This window comes from Musca autumnalis, unplaced genomic scaffold (assembly GCF_047663935.1).
Source record: "Musca autumnalis isolate F117 unplaced genomic scaffold, ASM4766393v1 scaffold_4, whole genome shotgun sequence".
In the NCBI taxonomy this organism is placed as follows: domain Eukaryota; kingdom Metazoa; phylum Arthropoda; class Insecta; order Diptera; family Muscidae; genus Musca; species Musca autumnalis.
The window spans coordinates 141,122,381-141,144,297 of record NW_027411977.1 but is presented as its reverse complement, the minus strand read 5'-3'; the positions used below and the strand labels follow the sequence as shown (position 1 = coordinate 141,144,297).

The 21,917-nt window shown below is 34.8% G+C and overlaps 1 protein-coding gene across 5 annotated transcripts in view; it reads left to right on the top strand.

Moving 5' to 3' along the window:
• The window catches only part of Mipp1 (Multiple inositol polyphosphate phosphatase 1), a 99,060-nt gene that overhangs the window by 56,978 nt on the left and 20,165 nt on the right, over positions 1–21,917 (top strand). For all 5 annotated transcript variants that reach the window (XM_073983160.1, XM_073983161.1, XM_073983163.1 and 2 more), the window contains one exon: positions 21,662–21,917. This exon is cut by the window's right edge and continues 160 nt beyond it. In XM_073983160.1, the coding sequence (XP_073839261.1) occupies positions 21,664–21,917 (254 nt within the window). In that variant the 5' untranslated portion in view covers positions 21,662–21,663. The remainder of the gene's footprint in view (positions 1–21,661) is intronic.

The window sequence follows — 21,917 nt, the reverse complement described above, 5'->3', positions numbered from 1 at the left end:
AGCGCGCAGCTTATCCATCTATTCCTTAGCATGTGGTCTATCCAGTGCCTCAAGGCTCGGTTTACCTGAAACTCGTCTAAGGAGTGGATTAGTGTTTCGGTGCTGACGTTGATTAGGAGGCTTAAGTTTATTCATTCGCGCAAAAGGAAATAATATTTGAGCATTTTTTTATTTCATAAATTTTATCCAAAAAATATTTTTTAAATCGATTTGTGAGTGAACTTTTTTATATTTTAATGGAATATACGTTAGTTTAGTGATTAATAGGCAAAAGTTCATTCATCCGTGCTACAGGAAATCATTTTTGAGAAAAAAATTTCGAAAAGTCATAACCCTAATATACATACTCTGTCTGGTTGGCTAGAGCCCATAATAACCGATTTGATCCAAAATTTTAGCTTCGTAGTATTTTGTACAAACTTAGTTCGACAATGAGTTATAACGGACCACTCCTTCGGGTACCTCCCCCCAAAAAGATAAAAATGTTCGATAAAATTGTGCGCAACGTAACCCTTGAAAGGAGTAAGCCAATTGGTTCATACTTCGCACATCGTCAAATTTCTACCAGACAAAAATGAGGTTCCAATATGAACTCTATCGGTCCAATCCGTCAAAATTTAGTAAAAAATTCATTTTAAGACCTGCTCTGGAATAGCATTGATTTTTGTTGCAGCCACTTGTATCATGTCCCCATGTTCAGGGGCAAGTCCATACTTCCTGAGAAAATAGGCCGAAAGGTGTAAAAACCCCTATAGCACCATGTGCATTGGCTGGAGCGCACAATAACAGTCGAACGGATCAGCAGATTCGGTTTAAACTTTGAGCTTTGTAATATTTGGTCCAAACTTAGTTTAAGTTTAAAGATGAGTCATATCGGTCCACTGCTTCAGGTACCTCCCCCACAAAAGTTCAAAAATTTTCGCTAAAATTGTGCGCATGATAATTCTCGAAGGCAGTAACCAATATCGTCCATACTTTGCAGATCGTCATATTTCTGTGAATCTTAGATAAAGATCGAATATGGATTATATCGGTCCACTCTTTAGGCTACCGCCCCCACAAGTTCGTCGGTTCCTTGAAGAAGACATCTGGTATGCAAGTAGAGATTTTGAGGTCTGAAAGTGAATCTAATTTTGAGAGTCATTTCTTTTTAGACCGTTTGGGTCATTATTTCAAGAAGGGTGAACCCACAAAAATTACACAGTAGTAATAAAAAACAAAAGGACTATATTGAAGAAAATTTAAAAACAATCCTCCAAGGACTTTAAATTGCACTTAAGAGATTTTTTTTAACTTTTGTGAGGGAGGTGTAATATGTTCGGTATAACCAATCTTCGAAGTTGATTTAAGTTTGAAAGTAATATTTCCATATGCATAGGTTGCACTAATGAAAGTCACTCCTTCCATGGAATTCAAACAAAAAACATTATGTCACTGTAAACAGGACCACAAGGAGTACCTTCGTTAAACATTAAAGGATATTTGAATAGTTTTTGTTTGAAAAACTGCTATTTCGCGAAAAATGTATATTTTGTGCTTGAGGTACCCGAATAAGTGGCGCGATACAGTTCATATTCGAAGTTAATGTATATGTGAAACATTTATTACGATGTGTTTGGACCAATTCAGTTATTTTCTGCTTGACATATCGTGCCCACCATTTTTTCCGAAAATGTTTAACTTTTATGGACCGAAGGAGTGATCCGAAATGACCCATCTTTGAACTAGATCTAAGTTTTAGACGAAATATTACGAGGTGAAAAGTTTGGACTTAAACGGTTGATTCGTTCGAGAGTTATACTTCGGTCCAGTCAGACAGGCAGGGCTAAATCGACTCCAAAATTTCTTTTAAACATACTTGGGGTCCAAAACCATTATTTCGATGAGGCAGATTTTTGATCGTGTCAAAGTGTTATACACAGAGATGGTCGGTATGAGTATTACATTTTTTATGTTTTCGACGGTCGAAAACGTAATATATCTGTATACCTCCGGTTTATAGAGAAGAATCGATTGCTCGAGTCCCCTAGTCATATAAGGACTCATTTCCTCAAGTTTCAGCATATGGTTGAACTTTAGCACGATCTCCAAGGGTCCTTCTTTGTCCCCCTTTTTTATTTTGTCTGCCATTGGTGGATTCTATTTATTTCCACGTCATTGGAGGCCTATGACATGTCCTCTTTGAGTCTATATCTGCATAAGTTTGCATCATTTTAGAGATCTTACGGGGTACTTTAATGGATCAGAGAATTGGATAAGCTTCACTTTTCAAACGGTGCCTTAAAATATTCACTCTTGGTATTGAAACGTCACTCTTTCACCCCCATATGCTGGGGGTATAAAACCAACTGCAATAAATTTCAGGCCGTAATTATAGACCAATCGTCACGAAAATTTGTACGGAGTCTGGTTCCCACCACAATAGAAACGAGATTTAGGGGGTAAAATGGACCAAAAACAATATTTTTAGGAGGAAGTGATGTAGCCCTCTCCCACTTGTTTTAAGACATTTTATTCAATATTTCTAAGTGGTATTCCTATCGATGATCAATATGGTTTTGAAATTGTGGACGCCTATAAAGACTTGTGTATGTGGACCTTGTTGTGTGGAATATTATATGGTCACTTCGTCCGAATTTTTACTTCTTGACATTTTTAAAATATTTGTCAGGAGTTTCTCTACATTGTTAATATATATTTTACATCTGAATTCGCCTTAGAGACTAATACAATACCGCGAACTCGATAATATCATCTCCGTTGATTTGATTCAACGAATTTTTTCAATAAAACGCAAATAAAATATTTGATAAAATCAAAATTATGGTTAAAAGCCAGAAGAATGTTGATATTGTGCAATTTTCATTCTTGATAACTCTATTAAATTAATGTTCGCATTATGAATAACGGCTGACATTCGATTGCGCACATCAAAACAATGGCCTTCATTCATAAAACATGCAGATGCAGATTATAGGTCACATGTGAACATTTTATGTCAATGAAGAATGAACATGGAAATGCTTATCTCTGTGACATTCAACCATGTACGGCATGGGAAAAACTGGAATTTATAAATATATACATACATATTTTACTGACGTAGAATAGTATTAAAATCATTGGTTTGGTTTGGATAAGATTTATACGTTTTCATCCTCAAAAAAAGTTTAACAAAGCCAATTAAGTGATAACGATACCTTAGTTCTTAATGTTTATAGGTATGGATATATCGTAGTCTCAGAATTTCCAAAAAAAATAACTCATATATTAATGTCAAATTCATGTCAAAATAATTCATGTCATTTAAGGGAATTATCATTAAACAGCTCATAATACCACCTTACATTGTGGAATCGGGTAAAAAAATCCTCAACGGACGCACTGTTTACTTATTAATTTTAGTAGTCAGTAATGTCACATTATACTTACATGCACATCCATTTGTTTACTTATCATTAAAGTACAAACGAACAAATGAATTGTTAATAGCGTCAAATTGAGGTGTTTGTTGCAGCTGCCACCTGCCACCCGCCAATTGATTGGCGTTTTAACGATAGGCGTTTATTGAATAAATTGTTTTGTAGGAATCCAATTTAATTTTCATTCAATTTGATTAATGTGTGTGTTTGTCGTTCGTTTGAAGATAATTTAACTGTGTATTAGTGTAGTAAATTACCGGTAATTCAAAGGCAAATTTGTGGTTATTTTTGTAATGAAATATGAAACATATCATTTGTTTTGTTTAGGAAATAATCCTTAATTGAATTTTGAATGCTAAAGTATTTTGGGAAATTGATTTAATTTTGTATTTCTTTATGTGTAGATCACTCATTTAGCCAAGAAAATTGATTGCTCGTGTATTGCTATTAGTAGAAAGAAAGATAAATAAAAACATTTTGTGGCAATGAAATTTTCTTTGAGTTATGACGTATTTTTTGTTTTTGAGGCAATAAGAAAATGATTGCGTAGAATTCTTGTTAGCTTACAATTTTGAAAAGTAAAGAACTTTTTGCATATCGCTCATTTACCCAAAGAGTGGCATAACTCAAAAAATGCGTTTTCGAAGTTAGCAATTTCTATTTTTTCTACGATTTCTACTTCATCTTGTGTTAAATTTTCATGATCATATCTCTAAAACTCAACGAGTTACAGCTCATTTACTACGAGTTTGGCATAATTCAAGAAAAATGTTTTTTAAGCGTATTAAACACTGAAACACCTGAAATCATGCTTGCTCTTACACAGTTATTTAGCACTGATATCTGGTTAGATGATTGCAAAATATAGTCCCAGTAGTTATTTCATTTTTTTGTGTAATAACCGTTTTAAGCTGCGAAGTCAAATTTTAATTGCCAACTAAAAAACGCATTTTTCTCGAGGCTGGATTTTTTACTCTTTGAGTAAATGAGCGATATGGATGTATATTAGGTTTATATCGTATTTGGTTTTGTGTAAAATGTAAACAAAGGGTCAAAATTAAAAGACAAACACATCATATCACAACAAGTGAAATTATTTAATTCGAATCCTGAAAAATTATGATTAAATTCTAATAAAATTCTTCCAAATCTATTAACAAGTATTGGTTTTTAATACCTCACAATTAAGACTAACAAGGGTATATACGTACATTTTGATACGTATTTTTTGAAAAAAATCCGTATAAGACAATTTGGTGTCGTCCGTCTGGCTAGTTCTCATGATAACTTTCGAACGGATCAACTAATTTGGTCCAAATTTTGCACCTGTCTAAGCATACATCAAGTTCGTATCTGTTCATTCCTTCCTCTTTTCCATAAAATAATGTGCACGATAACTCTCGAAGGGAGTAACCGATGTAGTCTAATACTTCTGAATACAAAAATCAGGTTCGAATATGGACTATATCGGTCCAATCCTTCGGTTTACTCCCACACAATATTTCAAAATGTTTCACAAAAGAGCACATATCTCCGACTGTTTTGAGTTTTTTAGACGGATGTCCTCTTGATTCCTATTATTATTTATTAGCGTATTCCATCTGGAACATAAACTATTTACATAGAATCTCCATCTTACTCTATCCGATGCAATGTATATCAACGCATTAAATGTTTTCCCTGTTTCAGTAAGTATTGTCCTTCGCCAGGTAGTTTTCCAACTCAGTTGTTGAAAGCAGCACGATGTCATCGGCATATTCCAAATCTTCGAGGTTATGGTGTAGCCTCCAAGGGATGCCTTTGTTTTAGTTGGTTGAATATGTCATAATTCGACAAGTGTGGTTGTGAAAACGAGCGGAGAAAGCAGATACCCCTGTTTAACTCCACTAATGGTTTTAAAGGCTTAGCTAATTTTGCCGTTGTGAAAAACTCTTAGCTTTGAGTTGGTACACTGAGATTTTATCAGGTTTATTATTTTGGTTGGAATGTTCTCAAGTGCCTCCCAGATTTTATTTTTATTTAGAGCGTCGAAGGCTTTTTTTCAACGAAGGTTAAATGCAATGGCGTATTGAACTCGTTGCACTGCTGGATTATTAATAGTAGACTATTTATTTGGTCCACACAGAAACGATTAGGCTTGAACCCTGAATCTGAACACAAATGAAATCTTAAGTTACATCAATGAAATTTGTCATTAGTTTTTAATCAACGTAGAGCTTCATGGAATAAATGAAAAAAGTTTCATTGAAGTAAAATGAATGTAATTTTTCATTTATGCAATGAACCTTTTCATTAATTCAAAGAAACTTCTTTTAGTTTATGAAATCAGTTCCATTAATTCTATGAAACCTTAAAGCAATAAATTTTAGGAAACTTAGTTTAACGTTTTATAGCCCCAATTAAAAACAATCAATGAAACCCGTTCATTGATCCAACGAATAATTTTTCTTTAGTGTAGCACATCACTCCTGTTACTAATGCTTTGCAATGATGATGTTTTTTTTTTTTTAATTTTTTCCTCTTATAAAAGTAAAATTCTTATAGTTTCGGTTACTGGAAAATAAATAACATACCTATATTCAGCCCGATCATGAATGTAAGCTCCCCGTGAGTAATATCTCTCTGCCGTTGCAACTGAAACAAGAGAGTGAGAGAACTCACGGAGAGTTGATATTCACGATCGGACATATTGTCAGCAATAACTTTTTTAAGGTTTGTAATTTTACTGTCTTATTCTAAATAAAGAGCACAGCCAGATATAAAACCCACTAAGAAAAGGACCGACCACCACGAGTTCAATATAATTTGGCGAATTTTTTTCTAGACCAAATTGAGCCACATTTTCCAAAATATGTCTGTTCAATTTTGTGTTCGGTAGGCCAAATACAAGAAATCGGGTAAATATTTATGTATGGGAGCTATATCACATTTAATATTTCATCATAGTTGGACATACATAGAGAGAAATACCTTAAATCGGGAGAAAATATATATGGGAGGTAAATCCAAATCTGAACCGATTTTTTATAATTTTGCAAACATATTTCTAGTTCGAATTCGGTGACATTTTCCAAATTTCATCAAAATTGTTGCCTCAAATCGGGCGAAAATATATATGGGAGCTATGTCCAAATCTGAAAAGATTTTCACAAAAATTTTCCTAAAAAATCGGACAATAAATACGACCAGCCCCCCTATTCCGTAACTTTTTAACAACTTTACTCATTGTTTATTTTTCAAAATTTCCATTTGTTTGTTTTGTAGTTGTTACAAAAACAAAAGAAATTTTAACAACTTTGGAAGCGATAAAAGTTACAGAGTAGGCCTACTGTATTTTGATCGCAACAAGTAAAAAAGTATCAGTCGGTTTGGTCGACAGAGATGTACCCTCAGCCTCGGACCTAAAGAAAAGAAGTAACACACAATATTTTTGACGTCTATGTAATACGATGTACAACGTTTGGACCAAATCGGTTTCTCCCTTCGGGTGTTATCTTACGTACTACTCACTTCAGTTGGTGCCGGCAGGCTTTTTTTGGAAGTAAGGACTTGCTCCTGAAAAAACATGTGCCGTCATAATAAGGAAAACGAATAGAAGTTGTTACAACAAAAATCAAAACGATTCGAGAGTAGGTCCTAAACTGAACTTTTCCGAAATTTTGTGTGGGAGATATCCGAAGGAGTTGACCGATAGAATTCATATTGAATCTCATCTATATTTGGTAGTAATTTCACCAAATCGGTTACTTCCTTCAAGAGTTTCGTGCGCACAATTTCGAAGACCCAATGTTGGACAGATTCGCCTAATCCGTTCGAGAGTAATCGTGCGCTCCAGCCACTGCACGTGGTGCCGTAGGGATTTTTTACAGCTTTCGGACCAGTTTCTTAGGAAGTATAGACTTACCCCTAAAAAAACGTCTACTGTCGTAATGTGCACAGCGACTACAAGTTGTTACAAAAAGAAGCAAAACGATTCGAGGGCAGGCCTTAAACAGCACTTTTCCCAAATTTTGTGTGGGAGGTACTCGAAGGAGTGGACGTACATATACGTATATACTTCATATTCGAACCTGATCTATGTCCCGTGGAGATATTACGATATGAAAAGTATGGACCAAATCGAGAGTTATCGTGCGCACCATTTTAGCGAAAAATTTTGAACTTTTGTGGGGGAGGTACTTGAAGGAGTGGACCGATATGGCCTATCTTCAAACTAAAACTAAGTTTGAACATAATATTATGAAGGACAAATTTTTAGACCGAAACGGCTGATCCGTAATGGGGGCAGCGAATACAAGTTGTTGCAACAAAAACCAAAGCAATTTGAGAGCAGGTTCTGAACTTTTTCGAAATTTTGTGTGGGAGGTACCCGAAGGAGTGGACCGGTAGAGAGCAGTTTCTGAACATTTTCGAACTATTGTGTGAAGAAGGTACCTTAATAAGTGGACCGATATGGCTCATCTTCGAACTTAAAGTAAGTTAAGACAAAACAAGCTTTTCGTAAAATCGACTCCAAATTATCTGAAACGGATTTCATCCAAACATACATGGGGCCTAAATTAGAATTTCGATGAGGCACATTTTGCCCGTATGAAAGCGTGTGATACTCCCATTATCATTAATGTTGAGGGTATAAAAATACATGGATAGACGGACGGATACGCATAAATAGACTCAGAAAGTGATTCCTTAAAAGGAACTTGCTTTCTTTTGCATACTACATTCGAATGCAAATGTGTAGGGTATTAATAGTGATATATAAGTTCTGTCTGGTTACTTTTCCAGCAAGAATTGTCCAGCAAGAACTTTCTCAGAGAGTAAGGAATTTTTATTCTCTTTTGCAAGAAAAATGTAAAAAGTAAACATACATCTTCCCAGCAAAAACTTGCAAGCAATCAGCTAATTTGCCAAAATACAGCAATTTGGCGGTCATTAAAGGAGCCAAATAAAAAAGAAAATGTCCCGAAAAAGGAATTTTCCATTCTGCAACATTGTTTTCCAAAAAACAAAACAATTAGGCTTGCTATTTCCACAAAAAAATTGTACTTCGCTAGATATCAATTTTTCAATGTAATCTCCTTAGGTCATAAAGCTCGATTAATTAAATTAATTAAAATCTCACAAATAATGGCCTTCGCCCCTAAAAAGGCAAACACTTAAAAAAACTGTTTTGAATTTGCACAAATATAAATCACCGAATAATTAAAAACAGCTGATTGATTGTTTTCAAGAAGAAGAAGAGTTGCAAGTGGTTACAAGAAGAAATTTCTCCAGCAGGAATTTGTAAACTCTCAGTAAAACAACTGTCAAAATGTCTCTCTCGAATCGCTCTCTTTTGCTGGATTTTTGTGTTAACAGACGACTTCCAGCAACAATTGATACCATGATACAATAAGAAGGTAGCAGCAACTGCCGTTTTTGGTAACATAAGATGTCAAAATTTGACATAAATTCAATGCAATTGACACATTATGTTACCATCAGCTGGGCTTCAGCTAGGCTGATAATGCTACCTTCTTATTGTATCATGATTGGTACAAAGTGTTAAAAATTTTAGGGTATCCAGACAAACCTATTGAAGGATGTCCGAATTATTGAACGTTTCGATAATTGTATAAACTATATTCATAGGCTTTTCCAAAATTAAACATTTTATATGACTTACTACGAAAAAAACTTGAATGCCATACATTTTCCACTAAAGCAAAGCATGACCTTACTTGTCAAATAATTGTAATTTATGATTTTGAATTTCTTTAAGGTTATTTTCTTTAATTTATTAGATAAACAATTATAAAATCCACTATGAAAATCGACAATGCTATTCTTCCTCATAACAAATCATATGAAAAATATTATTTTTATGATCTGGTTAAAATATTCATTGATGATGTGTCAAATTCTAGACATAACTGACTATACATTTTCAAATTGGGCATTTTTCTGCAATATTTTTAATTTTCCCATTTCAAATAAAAAAAAACTAATAAATGAAATTGTTTATTTACATCTGTCTTTTGAGAAGGGATATTAAAAATGCTATTTATACAGCTTCTATTATTTACATACACTATATTTTCTATTCTGAATTTATAATTTTGTTTACAAAAAAATCATGCTATGCGAATGAACGAATGTTCAGCATGTCTTTGTATTTATGTAGTTTTTTTGTTTTTAGTTGTTAAACGAAGACTGTTTTTTGGCATCACTTTTACTTTTCACATCATCGAGTCATCAAAATTCAATTCATTAGATTTCGCTTTTATGGGTCTTTTGTGTCTTCTGATCTTTTTTTTTTTATTTCTTTGTTTAAAAATACATTTTACAACAGGTTTCCTTAATTTTTTGTATCATTGGGTCAAATGCATTTTATTTCAAATGAAAACAGATGTTGTATACGCATTAGGATGGATCGGAATGAAGACCGTTTTGCAATTACTTTAGACGCTCTTGGGCATAGAAGTAAAGACGAAATCACACCACTAATTTACTGATTCAGTCAGGTAAAATCGAAAAAAGTCATATCAGACGCATAAAAAAGGCTCCACAGATGTATTTTAATATTTTGTTATCGGAATTGTTATTTTTTTAAAGAATTATTGTTCGATATAAATTTAAAGTATATTATTGTGTGTGGGCTGATCACAATAAATTGAAATTCTTGCATTTTCATTCATTCCACTCTAATGTATGGAAGAATTTATTGATGCATTCCCTTTCAAAGGCATTTAAATATGAACATATGTATGTACATACAAATATATGTCGACATAGTATTTTTTCGTTTATGGGTTACATTGTCCGATGATGATCTATGTCTGATGCTGTAGATTTGATTGTAAGCTACAAAAATGTGTAACGTTTTTATTTTTTATTTAGAAGCTAATAAATTTCAATTTTAAATTATTGGCATTTATGTAATTCTAAATGATTACCCTACAGCCGCAGATTCGAAAGCAATCTCAATTTTGGATATTTCCCAAACTGTATTTTTATGAATCAAAATGAAAATCTTAATTAGTTTCTCATTGGAGATGAGCTTAATGACCGATGATTTTTGCAAGTGAAAGTGGCTCAGCAGTGGGATTCTGTAACTAATTTTTGCTGTTACCGACAAAAATCGGTAAAATTAAATCGCAAAATTACGACTAAAAACATAAAGAAATTTGGCATCACTGTTTGTGTCGGTAGAGGCTAGCGACTACTTTTTATTCATCGTTAACTTACCGAAAATTTTCGTTAATTATCGAAATTTTAAGCATTTTAATTTTACCGACAATTAACGATAACAGCAAAAATGAGTTACAGAATCCCACTACTGAACGCTAACGCGCCGTGACCACACGACATAACATAGTGGTGGTTGTGTGGTTTCGAGTCTTCGGCTTTCCCTTTTCACTTGCAAAAATCATCGGCCATTAAGCACGACTCCAACGAGAAATTAATTAATATTAATATAAACAAATAAAAAAGAGGTAAGTTCGGTCGGAACGAACTTTTTATGCCCTCCCCCATGAAAGAATTTGATCAGTTGGACGGTATCGTTATATGGAGCTACAATATAACGTGGGCCTATTCCATAATTTTTGTTGGAGAAGTTTCTTGATGACTGGGAACGTTAAGTGACAAATTATAACTAATTTGGTCTGCAAATGTAGCTAAAAACGTCAAAATACTTGAAATCGGGTGGTACCGTTATATGGGGGCTATACCAATACGTGGATCTTTGCAATTTTTAGTAGAGAAGCTTTTTGGCCATTGTCAAATTTCAGCTAATTCGGTCAAAAAATGGAGTTAAAAGCCCCACAATACCTTAAATCGGGAGGTACCGTTATATGTGACCTATACAAAAAAGTGGACCTATCTTCACCATTTTTGTTTGATCTCTTGAAACTCCAAATGCCAAATTGGAGCCAATTTGGGAGGAAAATGTAGATAAAATCCTGAAAATATCTTAAATCGGGTGGTACCGTTATATGGGTATCTATAGAGGCCATCTTCGAACTTGACCTGCCTATGGAAAAAAAACAATCGGCTGCAAAAGTGTAGCGTTCTATCTCAATTATTGCGGACGTCTTAGAAGTTTATCCTGATCAAGAATATATATATATATATATATATATGTATATACTTTATAAAGTCGCAAACGATTAGTTAGAAAAACAAACTTAATATACCCTCCATACTATGGTGCTTCAACAGCATCTTTTGGCGACGAAAATCATTTGGAAGAATTTTTACGAATTTTTTTAAAAAGTTTCGAACAAATACTCGAATACTCAATTCGTAGGTTATCATTCTCTTCATGTTTTTTAGGCTAATGAAAATGTGGCTCATAGAAATTATGGATATAAACCCAAAGTATGTTCAGGCGAAATCCATTTCACACAATTTGGAGTCGATTTAGCTGGGCAATTGGGTTCAAAATTTGGTTCACGAAATATTTTTTCCATCAAGTTCGAAGATGCGCCATATCTGTCCTTTCCTTAGGGTACCTTGCACACAAATTTTCAAAGGGCTGGTCGTTTCCAATTTTTTACCAAAAGTACTTCTTGTTTACAGTGTATAATGTTTTCGTGGGCAAGTACATGCCTCCTCTAAAAAACTAAATAACTTACGAAAAAAGGGATTGATATTGGTACATCCAATGCGCATTGTATTTTTTCAAAATGTCTAGGATTGTTTTGAAATTTTTATAGCAGACATTATATTTTGGTTTTAGATCCCAAACAATAATGGTTTTAGATCCCAAGTATGTTTAGACGAAATCCGTTTCAGACAATTGGGAGTCGATTTAGCTATGTCCGTCAGTCTTTAGCACGATAACTATAGAACGGGCAAGCCGATTTGTTCTAAAATCTGGCCTCGTAAAATATTTTCCAAACTTAATTTCAGTTCGAAGATGGGTAATATCGGTGTCCTTCGGGTACCTCCCCCCCACAAAAGTTTAAAACGTTTCGCTAAAATGGTTGGTCCATATTTTTAGAAGTTTTGGTTGATTATCTAAAGAAGTATGCTAGAACCAGGGCCTCAGAGTCGAGCCATTTTTGCTTAGACTTCGACTCCTGCCCTAGTTTTTCCACAACTCCGACTCCAACACCGGTGTCGACTCCGAAAATAATTTCCACTACTCAAAATGCATAAGATATTTATTAATTAGCTTAAAATAATACAAGCAAAATCTACGTTAAGTGTGACTTGGCTGAGCTTTGCATAATCTCCCGCTTGAAATGACTTCTAATCTTTCAAAATATTTCAAAAAATGGCATTTATAAAAACTTGGATCAATATTGGCAATTTTACGTTACTTACCCATTAGAATTTAAATGAACTACCTCAAAGCTCTATCTTGATTTCAATAGAAATGGCTAAATCGGAATAGAAATCAACATATTCTTATACTTATTGTCCCAGCAAAATTTCATGGAAGTGTTTCCATGAGATGCCATGATTTCACTGGATCTTTTGCATTGGTTCAAATGAAGTCTTGAAAGATCCGATCTTTTCATCAGCATTTGATCCCATTCAAAGGAAGTCGTGATAGATCCGATCTTTTCATCAGCATTTGAACCCATTCCATCGATCCAGAGAGATGCATTTTGTGTTTTTATTTATACACATGTACATATATTTTCTTTTACTTATCTAAGATTTATTAAAGCTATGTAAGATTTATTACGCTAGGGAGTCCCAATCATTGAGCAAAAAATAGAGTCGGACTGCAATCTTTGGTATTATAAAAGTTTTCTTGTCTCTAGAGAGCCCTGCTCTACAAGTCGATTTGTAGATCCCTACAAAACAAAAAAATGTACATTTCCAAAATGTTCGTTAAATAAAATTCACGAAATAGTAATTTGCAGTTAGAGTCCATGTCGCAATCTGTACTGGTGATGGGAAGTGAAAAACTTTTGTAAGATGAATCAATCAATCAGTTGCGGAGGAATTATACTATGTTGCGAGTAGCGGCGGTGCTTAAACTGCAACAGCTGGACGGCCGAATGTCACGTGTCTCAATAAAGTTCTCAACCTGTCGCTAGCCACACACATCGTTCCCGAAGTCTGGAAAATATACCAGCTACTGAAGCGAGCAAGGATGCCAGCAAATGTGAATCGTGCAGACAAATTTCCCTTTTGTCGCCCGTAGCAAAGGCCCCTGAGGCCAGCATCAGAAATAACTGTCTAGTTGCCGATCAATAACATGGGATCCGCAAGCAGCACAACAACTGCGCTGCACGCCATTTCCACACATATTAGTCGAGGACTCAATCAAAGTAAGCCGTGCGATAGAACAGTGATAGTAACCCTTTGAGACTGTCAAGCATTCCACGCTGTTTGAGTTCATCGAGCAGACTACGCTCCGGCCAAGTTTGAAACGTTGGATAATAAACTATTGGTCTGTTCCAGAACTGCAAGAATCTACTAATTTTTACTATTTTTCCCGATAACATAAAGGAAAAAATGTTATCGTAGTTGTAGTTGTCCGAGGTGATATTGCAGAAACTGTCTAACCTATAACGTATGCGGATGATTGTACGATCTTGGTGTCAGGTGCCTTCCCTGATGACATTTGTGAATGGCTGAACTCACTTTTGTCTGATCTTACCAATAAATCTACGGCCACTTTGTTCACCACTTGGGCGGCAGAGTTGAGAGTTGAATGTCATGGTCGATGGGAGCAGAACCGGGATCAACAAGCCTATCAAGCAGGTTTAAGAAGTATTCACATGAATGCAGTCGCAGATTCAATAAACAAATATCTATCGTCTGCATGCGGTCCTCGGAGAATATCCACCATTTATCTCAGCGGAGGAGCGTCAGCTGTCAGGACAAAGCAGAGTATTTTTGGCTCAAAACTCTCGGGATGGTGCTGCCGTATAAATTTCTATAGGGCAAGGTTTCATTACACAAAACATCTGCTCAGCATCAAATCTACTAACAAACTTCAATATGTAGCCACATTCATTAAGCAGAAAAATGAACATATAAACTACTGTTACAACAACAAACTGCAATTATAATTTTGATGATAATTAAATTATAGTTATTTCATAAATTGCATTGAATAAATAAAAAGCCATGAAAATTTCATATTTCAGTACAGTATTTTCCGAACAAGTCGTGAAAAATTCATGCCAAAGGGTTGGTGAAAATGACATGCCAAAGATTAGCGAAAATGCTATTCTAGGGAATTAGTTAAGATGACATGCCAAAGAATTGTTGAAGATGCCATTCCACCGAGTTAGTGAAGATGACATGCTTAGGATCTGAAAATGAATTGCATCTTTTGGGGGTCACGCTCTTGTAAAAAGAATGAGGGTACTGCCTGATTTTCGGCATTTTTAAGTTTTTAGCCTCATCATTCTACATTAATGGCCCGACCGAAATTAAGACCGTTCTTACATGTTTTTTGTTTAGCTTCATATCATGGAAACTCTATCCCTGAGAATACATTCACATGAAGATAAACATAACTCGTGAACACTCTGTCGATTTTTTCCTTTTATAAACTGTTTTCTGTTATTAAAATGTAGGCTATTACATGGTCGGTTCGTTCCAATACATTTTCTTTTTTTATTTATTCAATATGTTTGAGAAATACATATGTATACATACATATATCTTCCCTTTCTTTGCCGTTGATTGGGAAATTATATGTGCCAGCAGCATCTATTGACCATACGCTTGTAGTGCAGCCGCTAGTGTTTTAAATGATGATCAGTTTATTTTCTTTGATATAAAATTCGATTCAACGATTAAACTTTTTGCTTATTTATTCGTATCTTTTTTATTGGGTTAACTGCTTAGTAATAGACAAAGTGTCGTAGGAATACACCATACAAATTACACAGAGAATTTTCCATATGTTTGAACTTATTTTTATGGCAGCATTTCTTCTACCAAACTATGTATATCATTAACTACATTATAATGGCTTTATACAGTCAAGGTCAACTAAGTTTACAAACCGGACTAAAAGTTGCGGTATATTTGCATCGACCACGATGTGATGCTTTTTAATGGTGAATTCAACATTACAAAAATTTGTTTTGACATTTTATGTTACAATCAGCTGGCCTGAAGCGGCTAGTTTATACTTATCGACATTCTATGGACATTCTATCTGGCGCACAATCACGGCGCTATAGACCCTTTCCGACAGAAAGGGTGGTTCTATAGAACCTTTCTGCATGAAAGGGTGCTTCTATAGACTCTTACTGAAAGAATGCGTGCTTCTATAGACCCTTTCTGAAAGAATGGGTGCTTCTATAGACCTTTTCTGAAAGAAAGGATGCTTCTATAGACCGTTTCTGACAGAAAGGAAGATTCTATAGACCCTTTCTAAAGGAAAGGGTGCTTCTTTAGACCCTTTCTGAAAGAAAGGGTACTTCTATAGACCCTTTCTGAAAGAAAGGGTACTTCTATAGAAGATTCCTGAAAAAAGTTTGATTCTATAGACCCTTTCTGAAAGAATGGCTGATTCTATAGACCCTTTCTGAAAGAAAGGATGTTTCTATAGATCATTTCTGAAAAAAGGGTGCTTCTATAGACCCTTTATGAAAGGAAGGGTGCTTCTATGGACCCCTTCTGAAAGAAAGGGTGCTTCAATAGACCCTTTCTGAAAGAAAGGGTGCTTCTATAGACCTTTTCTGAAAGAAAGGATGCTTCTATAGACCGTTTCTGAAAGAAAGGATGCTGATTCTATAGACCCTTTCTGAAAGAAAGGATGTTTCTATAGATCATTTCTGAAAAAAAATGGTGCTTCTATAGACCCTTTATGAAAGGAAGGGTGCTTCTATGGACCCCTTCTGAAAGAAAGGGTGCTTCAATAGACCCTTTCTGAAAGAAAGGGTGCTTCTATAGACCGTTTCTGAAAGAAAGGATGCTTCTATAGACCGTTTCTGAAAGAAAGGGTGCATCTATAGAGCCTTTCTGAAAGAAAGGGTGCTTCTATATACCCTTTCTGAAAGAAAGGCTGCTTCTATAGACCCTTTCTGAAAGAAAGGCTGCTTCTATAGACCCTTTTTGAAAGAAAGGCTGCTTCTATAGACCCTTTCTGAAAGAAAGAGTGCTTCTATAGGCCCGTTCTGAAAGAAAGGCTGCTTCTATAGACCCTTTCTGAAAGAAAGAGTGCTTCTACATATAGATATTTTCTGAATGAAAGGGTGCTTCTATAGACCCTTTCTGAAAGAAAGAGTGCTTCTACATATAGATATTTTCTGAATGAAAGGGTGCTTCTATAGACCCTTTCTGAAAGAAAGGGTACTTCTATATATCTTTTCTGAAAGAAGGGGTGCTTCTATATCAGCAAAAATGTCTAAAATCGTCTTTTCCATTTCGAAAAAATCAAAAAAAAAATTTTGATACTACATCTATGATTTTTGGTACATACATTAAGAAAAAAATCGTCATTCCAAATCTGTTTTCGTTACCAACTTTGATCGTTGCGCGCAAAAGATATGGCCGTTTTAATTGTGCTAATTAGAAAAAATTCTAAAAAAATCGCGGCTTAATATAGTAAGCTGTTATATCCTATTATCGTTAACTGAATTCGCACCATTTGCGATGATGCAAAAAAAAAATCGAAAAGTTTCAATGGATTCGCGAAAAATTAAATTTGTTAAATAATTTCACGTATTTACAAACCTATTTTTGAAACAATAGCGCTCATACTTACGAAAAATATATAAAAAAATTATAACAGCATCCAGACATTTTGAGGAATAAAATGAAACCTAAGTTGTGAAGTTTGGAGCTATAGTATTCGTGTTATTTGCAAAAATACAAAGAAAATATGACGAAAAAAATAAAAATTATGTTATTCTAATTTTATTTTTTTATGGTTTTATAGGAAAGGTTGAAGAAAAAATGTTTGAGTTCTTCGTCATTTTCGTCTAAATTTCACGCAATAATGAAGATATTCCGTTGCAACAACTTTTTCACTTATAGTTTTCCTATTGGCGAATATTTTTAGAACATTATATTAAATCACAAGTAATTCCAATTGTGACATAACATTAAAATAATATTATATTGAATATTACATCATTTAAAACGCATATAAACCGCGTAATATTGGAAATCACAAGATGCGCATCCGATTTTCCAAAACAGCGAAACAATCCCTTTTATTTGATATACACTTTGTGAAATTCCATTTGGCGACCACGATGTAGCATCAGTTGCATGTTAGGGTGCAAAAAACAGTAAAACGCCCATAATTTCCACGAAGTACATTTGCATTTTATGCGCATCCGATTTCAATGATCACCATTAAAAACTACATCATCATATGTCATTTCAATGCGAACCATCAAGAACCGTGGATGTAGCATCGCACTCAGTTTTTAGAAAAAATCTATTATATCTTATATCGGATTATATCGGATTCGCGAACATTTTTCAATATCTGTTTTCACACATTTTAAATATGCGTTTTGCTCTATTTATCTAAGTAGGAATAACACATCTAAAACGCGTCTAAATACGCGATATTTTCAAAAACATTTTTTGCAGATTTTCAAAATTTGAGGGGTATCATATCCGCCGATCTAGTAGATGGATTTAGACGCACAAAGGCTTGTTAGATTCAGAACGTAAAAAAAACTAAATTCACGCGGGTTTCCACTAAAATCGAAAGGCATTTGTAAATTTTGAATCAAAAAAACTGTTTTTTTAGAAAAAAATACGCACAAAAAATTCGACTTTAAGCTGAGATTGTTGTGAACCTTTGAAGGCTACACGCCCGAGTTATACATCAAAAAATGCGTAATCGCGAGTACTACAATCTCATAATCAGTTTTTAAACGAGTGCAGTTGCGCGTCCCGATTAGAGCAAAAATTCAAAAAACCCAATTTTTCAGTCTTCAAAATGTCAGCATCCGTTAGAGATTGATGCAGTGGTTATATTAAAAAATCATACATTAGAAACTTCATCTCTGAAGTATATTCTTTAACTTCTTCTTTGAATATTATACTCTACATTGTATTGTAAAGCCGCTAGTTGAAAATTGACTTAAAAAAACTCGTTTCCTTCAACGATTTTTTCCTTTTTTTTATATTGAAACGACCACAGCTTCCGCTCAAATTATTATTTTAAGAAACCCATCGGTGAATCGGGTTAGAACAGTTTATTTTACCGAAATTCGTTCAAAAGTTTTGGTATATTACAACAATTCGCGAGTTACAATACCCCATACCTCAGTTTCAACAGAAGTAAATTTTCTACAAAAAGGGCGATATACCTTTTCTGAAATAAAGGTGCTTCTATAGACCTTTTCTGAAAGAAAGGGTGCTTCTATAGACCTTTTCTGAAAGAAGGGGCGCTTCTATATATCCTTTCTGAAAGAAAGGCTGCTTCTATATATCCTTTCTGAAAGAAAGGCTGCTTCTATAGATTCTTTGTGAAAGAAAGGCTGCTTCTATAGACCCTCTCTGAAACAAAGAGTGCTTCTACATATAGATATTTTCTGAATGAAAGGGTGCTTCTATAGACCCTTTCTAAAAAAACGGTGATTCTATAGACTCGTTCTAAAAGAAAGGGTGCTTCTATAGACCCTTTCTAAAAGAAAGGGTGCTCCTATAGAGCCTTTCTGAAAGAAAGGTTGCTTCTATAGAGCCTTTCTGAAAAAAGGGTGCTTCTATAGACCCTTCTATAGGCCCTTTTTGAAAGAAAGGCTGCTTCTATAGACGCTTTCTGAAAGAAAGGCTGCTTCTATAGACCCTTTCTGAAAGAAAGGCTGCTTCTATAGACCCTTTCTGAAAGAAAGAGTGCTTCTAAAGGCCCGTTCTGAAAGAAAAGCTGCTTCTATAGACCCTTTCTGAAAGAAAGAGTTCTTCTACATATAGATATTTTCTGAATGAAAGGGTGCTTCTATAGACCCTTTCTGAAAGAAAGGGTACTTCTATATATCTTTTCTGAAAGAAGGGGTGCTTCTATATACCTTTTCTGAAATAAAGGTGCTTCTATAGACCCTTCTATAGGCCCTTTTTGAAAGAAAGGCTGCTTCTATAGACGCTTTCTGAAAGAAAGGCTGCTTCTATAGACCCTTTCTGAAAGAAAGAGTGCTTCTAAAGGCCCGTTCTCAAAGAAAAGCTGCTTCTATAGACCCTTTCTGAAAGAAAGAGTGCTTCTACATATAGATATTTTCTGAATGAAAGGGTGCTTCTATAGACCCTTTCTGAAAGAAAGGGTACTTCTATATATCTTTTCTGAAAAAAGGGGTGCTTCTATATATCCTTTCTGAAAGAAAGGCTGCTTCTTTATATCCTTTCTGAAAGAAAGGCTGCTTCTTTAGATTATTTGTGAAAGAAAGGCTGCTTCTATAGACCCTTTCTGAAAGAAAGAGTGCTTCTACATATAGATATTTTCTGAATGAAAGGGTGCTTCTATAGACCCTTTCTGAAAGAAAGAGTGCTTCTACATATAGATATTTTCTGAATGAAAGGGTGCTTCTATAGACCCTTTCTGAAAGAAAGAGTGCTTCTACATATAGATATTTTCTGAATGAAAGGGTACTTCTATAGACCCTTTCTAAAAAAACGGTGATTCTATAGACTCTTTCTAAAAGAAAGGGTGCTTCTATAGACCCTTTCTAAAAGAAAGGGTGCTCCTATAGAGCCTTTCTGAAAGAAAGGTTGCTTCTATAGAGCCTCTCTGAAAGAAAGGGTGCTTTTATAGACCCTTCTATAGGCCCTTTTTGAAAGAAAGGCTGCTTCTATAGACACTTTCTGAAAGAAAGGCTGCTTCTATAGACCCTTTCTGAAAGAAAGGCTGCTTCTATAGACCCTTTCTGAAAGAAAGAGTGCTTCTAAATCCCGTTCTGAAAGAAAAGCTGCTTCTATAGACCCTTTCTGAAAGAAAGAGTGCTTCTACATATAGATATTTTCTGAAAGAAAGGGTGTTTCTATAGACCCTCTCTGAAAGAAAGGGTGTTTCTATAAACCCTCTCTGAAAGAAAGGGTGTTTCTATAAACCCTCTCTGAAAGAAAGGGTGTTTCTATAAACCCTCTCTGAAAGAAAGGGTGTTTCTATAAACCCTCTCTAAAAGAAAGGGTGTTTCTATAAACCCTCTCTGAAAGAAAGGGTGCTTTCATAGACCCTTTCTGAGAGACCCTGTTATAACCATCTGATGTATTTAGCTTATTTACCATCGGCCTTTGTTGTCATGATCCCATTTTGTTAGCGTGGTATAAAACTAATATAATTTTCTGGTATTGGTTTGTAGCATCGTCGTTAGTACTACTCCTGGATATCAACGTCTGTCTCCACAGTGAAGACTAACTTTTTCTACTGTTGGGCAAATGATTTCTTCCTGTCCAGTTTCGGCATACAATTGAAATTCCTAATTTACAATTTATGTTTGCTTCAGATCATAATCGAACCCGCTAATATTAAATCACTATAACCTTGAACTAAAAAAGAAACAATAACCTGCTACTAAAAATTATGATGACCCACATGGTCCACACCTTTAATGCCTTTTTGAATTTTAATTAGTTTAGATTTCTGTTGGGTCAATATTTAACGTTGAGGATAACAAGGAAATAAATTTCATAGCTAACAAAGAACACCGGATAGGCATAAAGCACGTGTCAGCAATCAAGGAATATTTGATTAACTCTTTAAAGGCTTTCGTGTTTCTGGTTTCCTATGAAATGTGACAGCAAACCAACCAGCTGAGCGAGTGATTGTTGGAATTAAAAGGAGTGTCTCTAAATGTTGAATTGGTTTTGACTTAACTATTTGCCACATGCAAACTATGTTGGAAAATGGCCTTTGATGGTCACTCAATATACAATAATAAATCGTGCGAGAATTCGAAAAGTAAACAAGGAGCAGCATTTTTGCCAATCAAATAGAGAATGTGCTAATAACATATTTTTGCTATGACTATGTGGCGCAGGACGACTGACTCTATTCTAATCACACAGCAAATTATGAAAAACAAGCGAAACACTACCACCACCCATACGGAAAATGGACAAAGGCATAAACGGAAAAGGGACATTAGATAGTTATTTATTTAAATAAAAAGAGAGATAAATATTGGGAATGTTGATTGCTTTGCTTCTTGGTGCTCTTTTACACATTATAACTGCCATAGCTAATGGGTTTTGTGAACTCTGGACATTAGCTCAGCAACTGATAGAATAATGTTATTTATGATTATTAGGTCCATTATTAAATGCTTTGAAATTGCTGATGATTCATATTTTCGTTTCTTCTTCTTTTCTTTCAGCAATGAAATCTTTAATTATCACCACCTGCCTATTGGTCTTGGCCATTGTACAAATCGGTGCTCAGGATGACTATTGCTTCGGCAAGGATGACTCGAGACCCCAAACACGCCACTTCACCTCAAAGACTGCCTATCAAATTGCCAAGAGCACAAATATCGAAAAACAATATTTGGTACCTGGTTGCACGCCTCAGAAAATCTGGATCTTCCACAGACATGGTACCAGACTGCCCTCTAAGAGTACCATTCAAAAGTT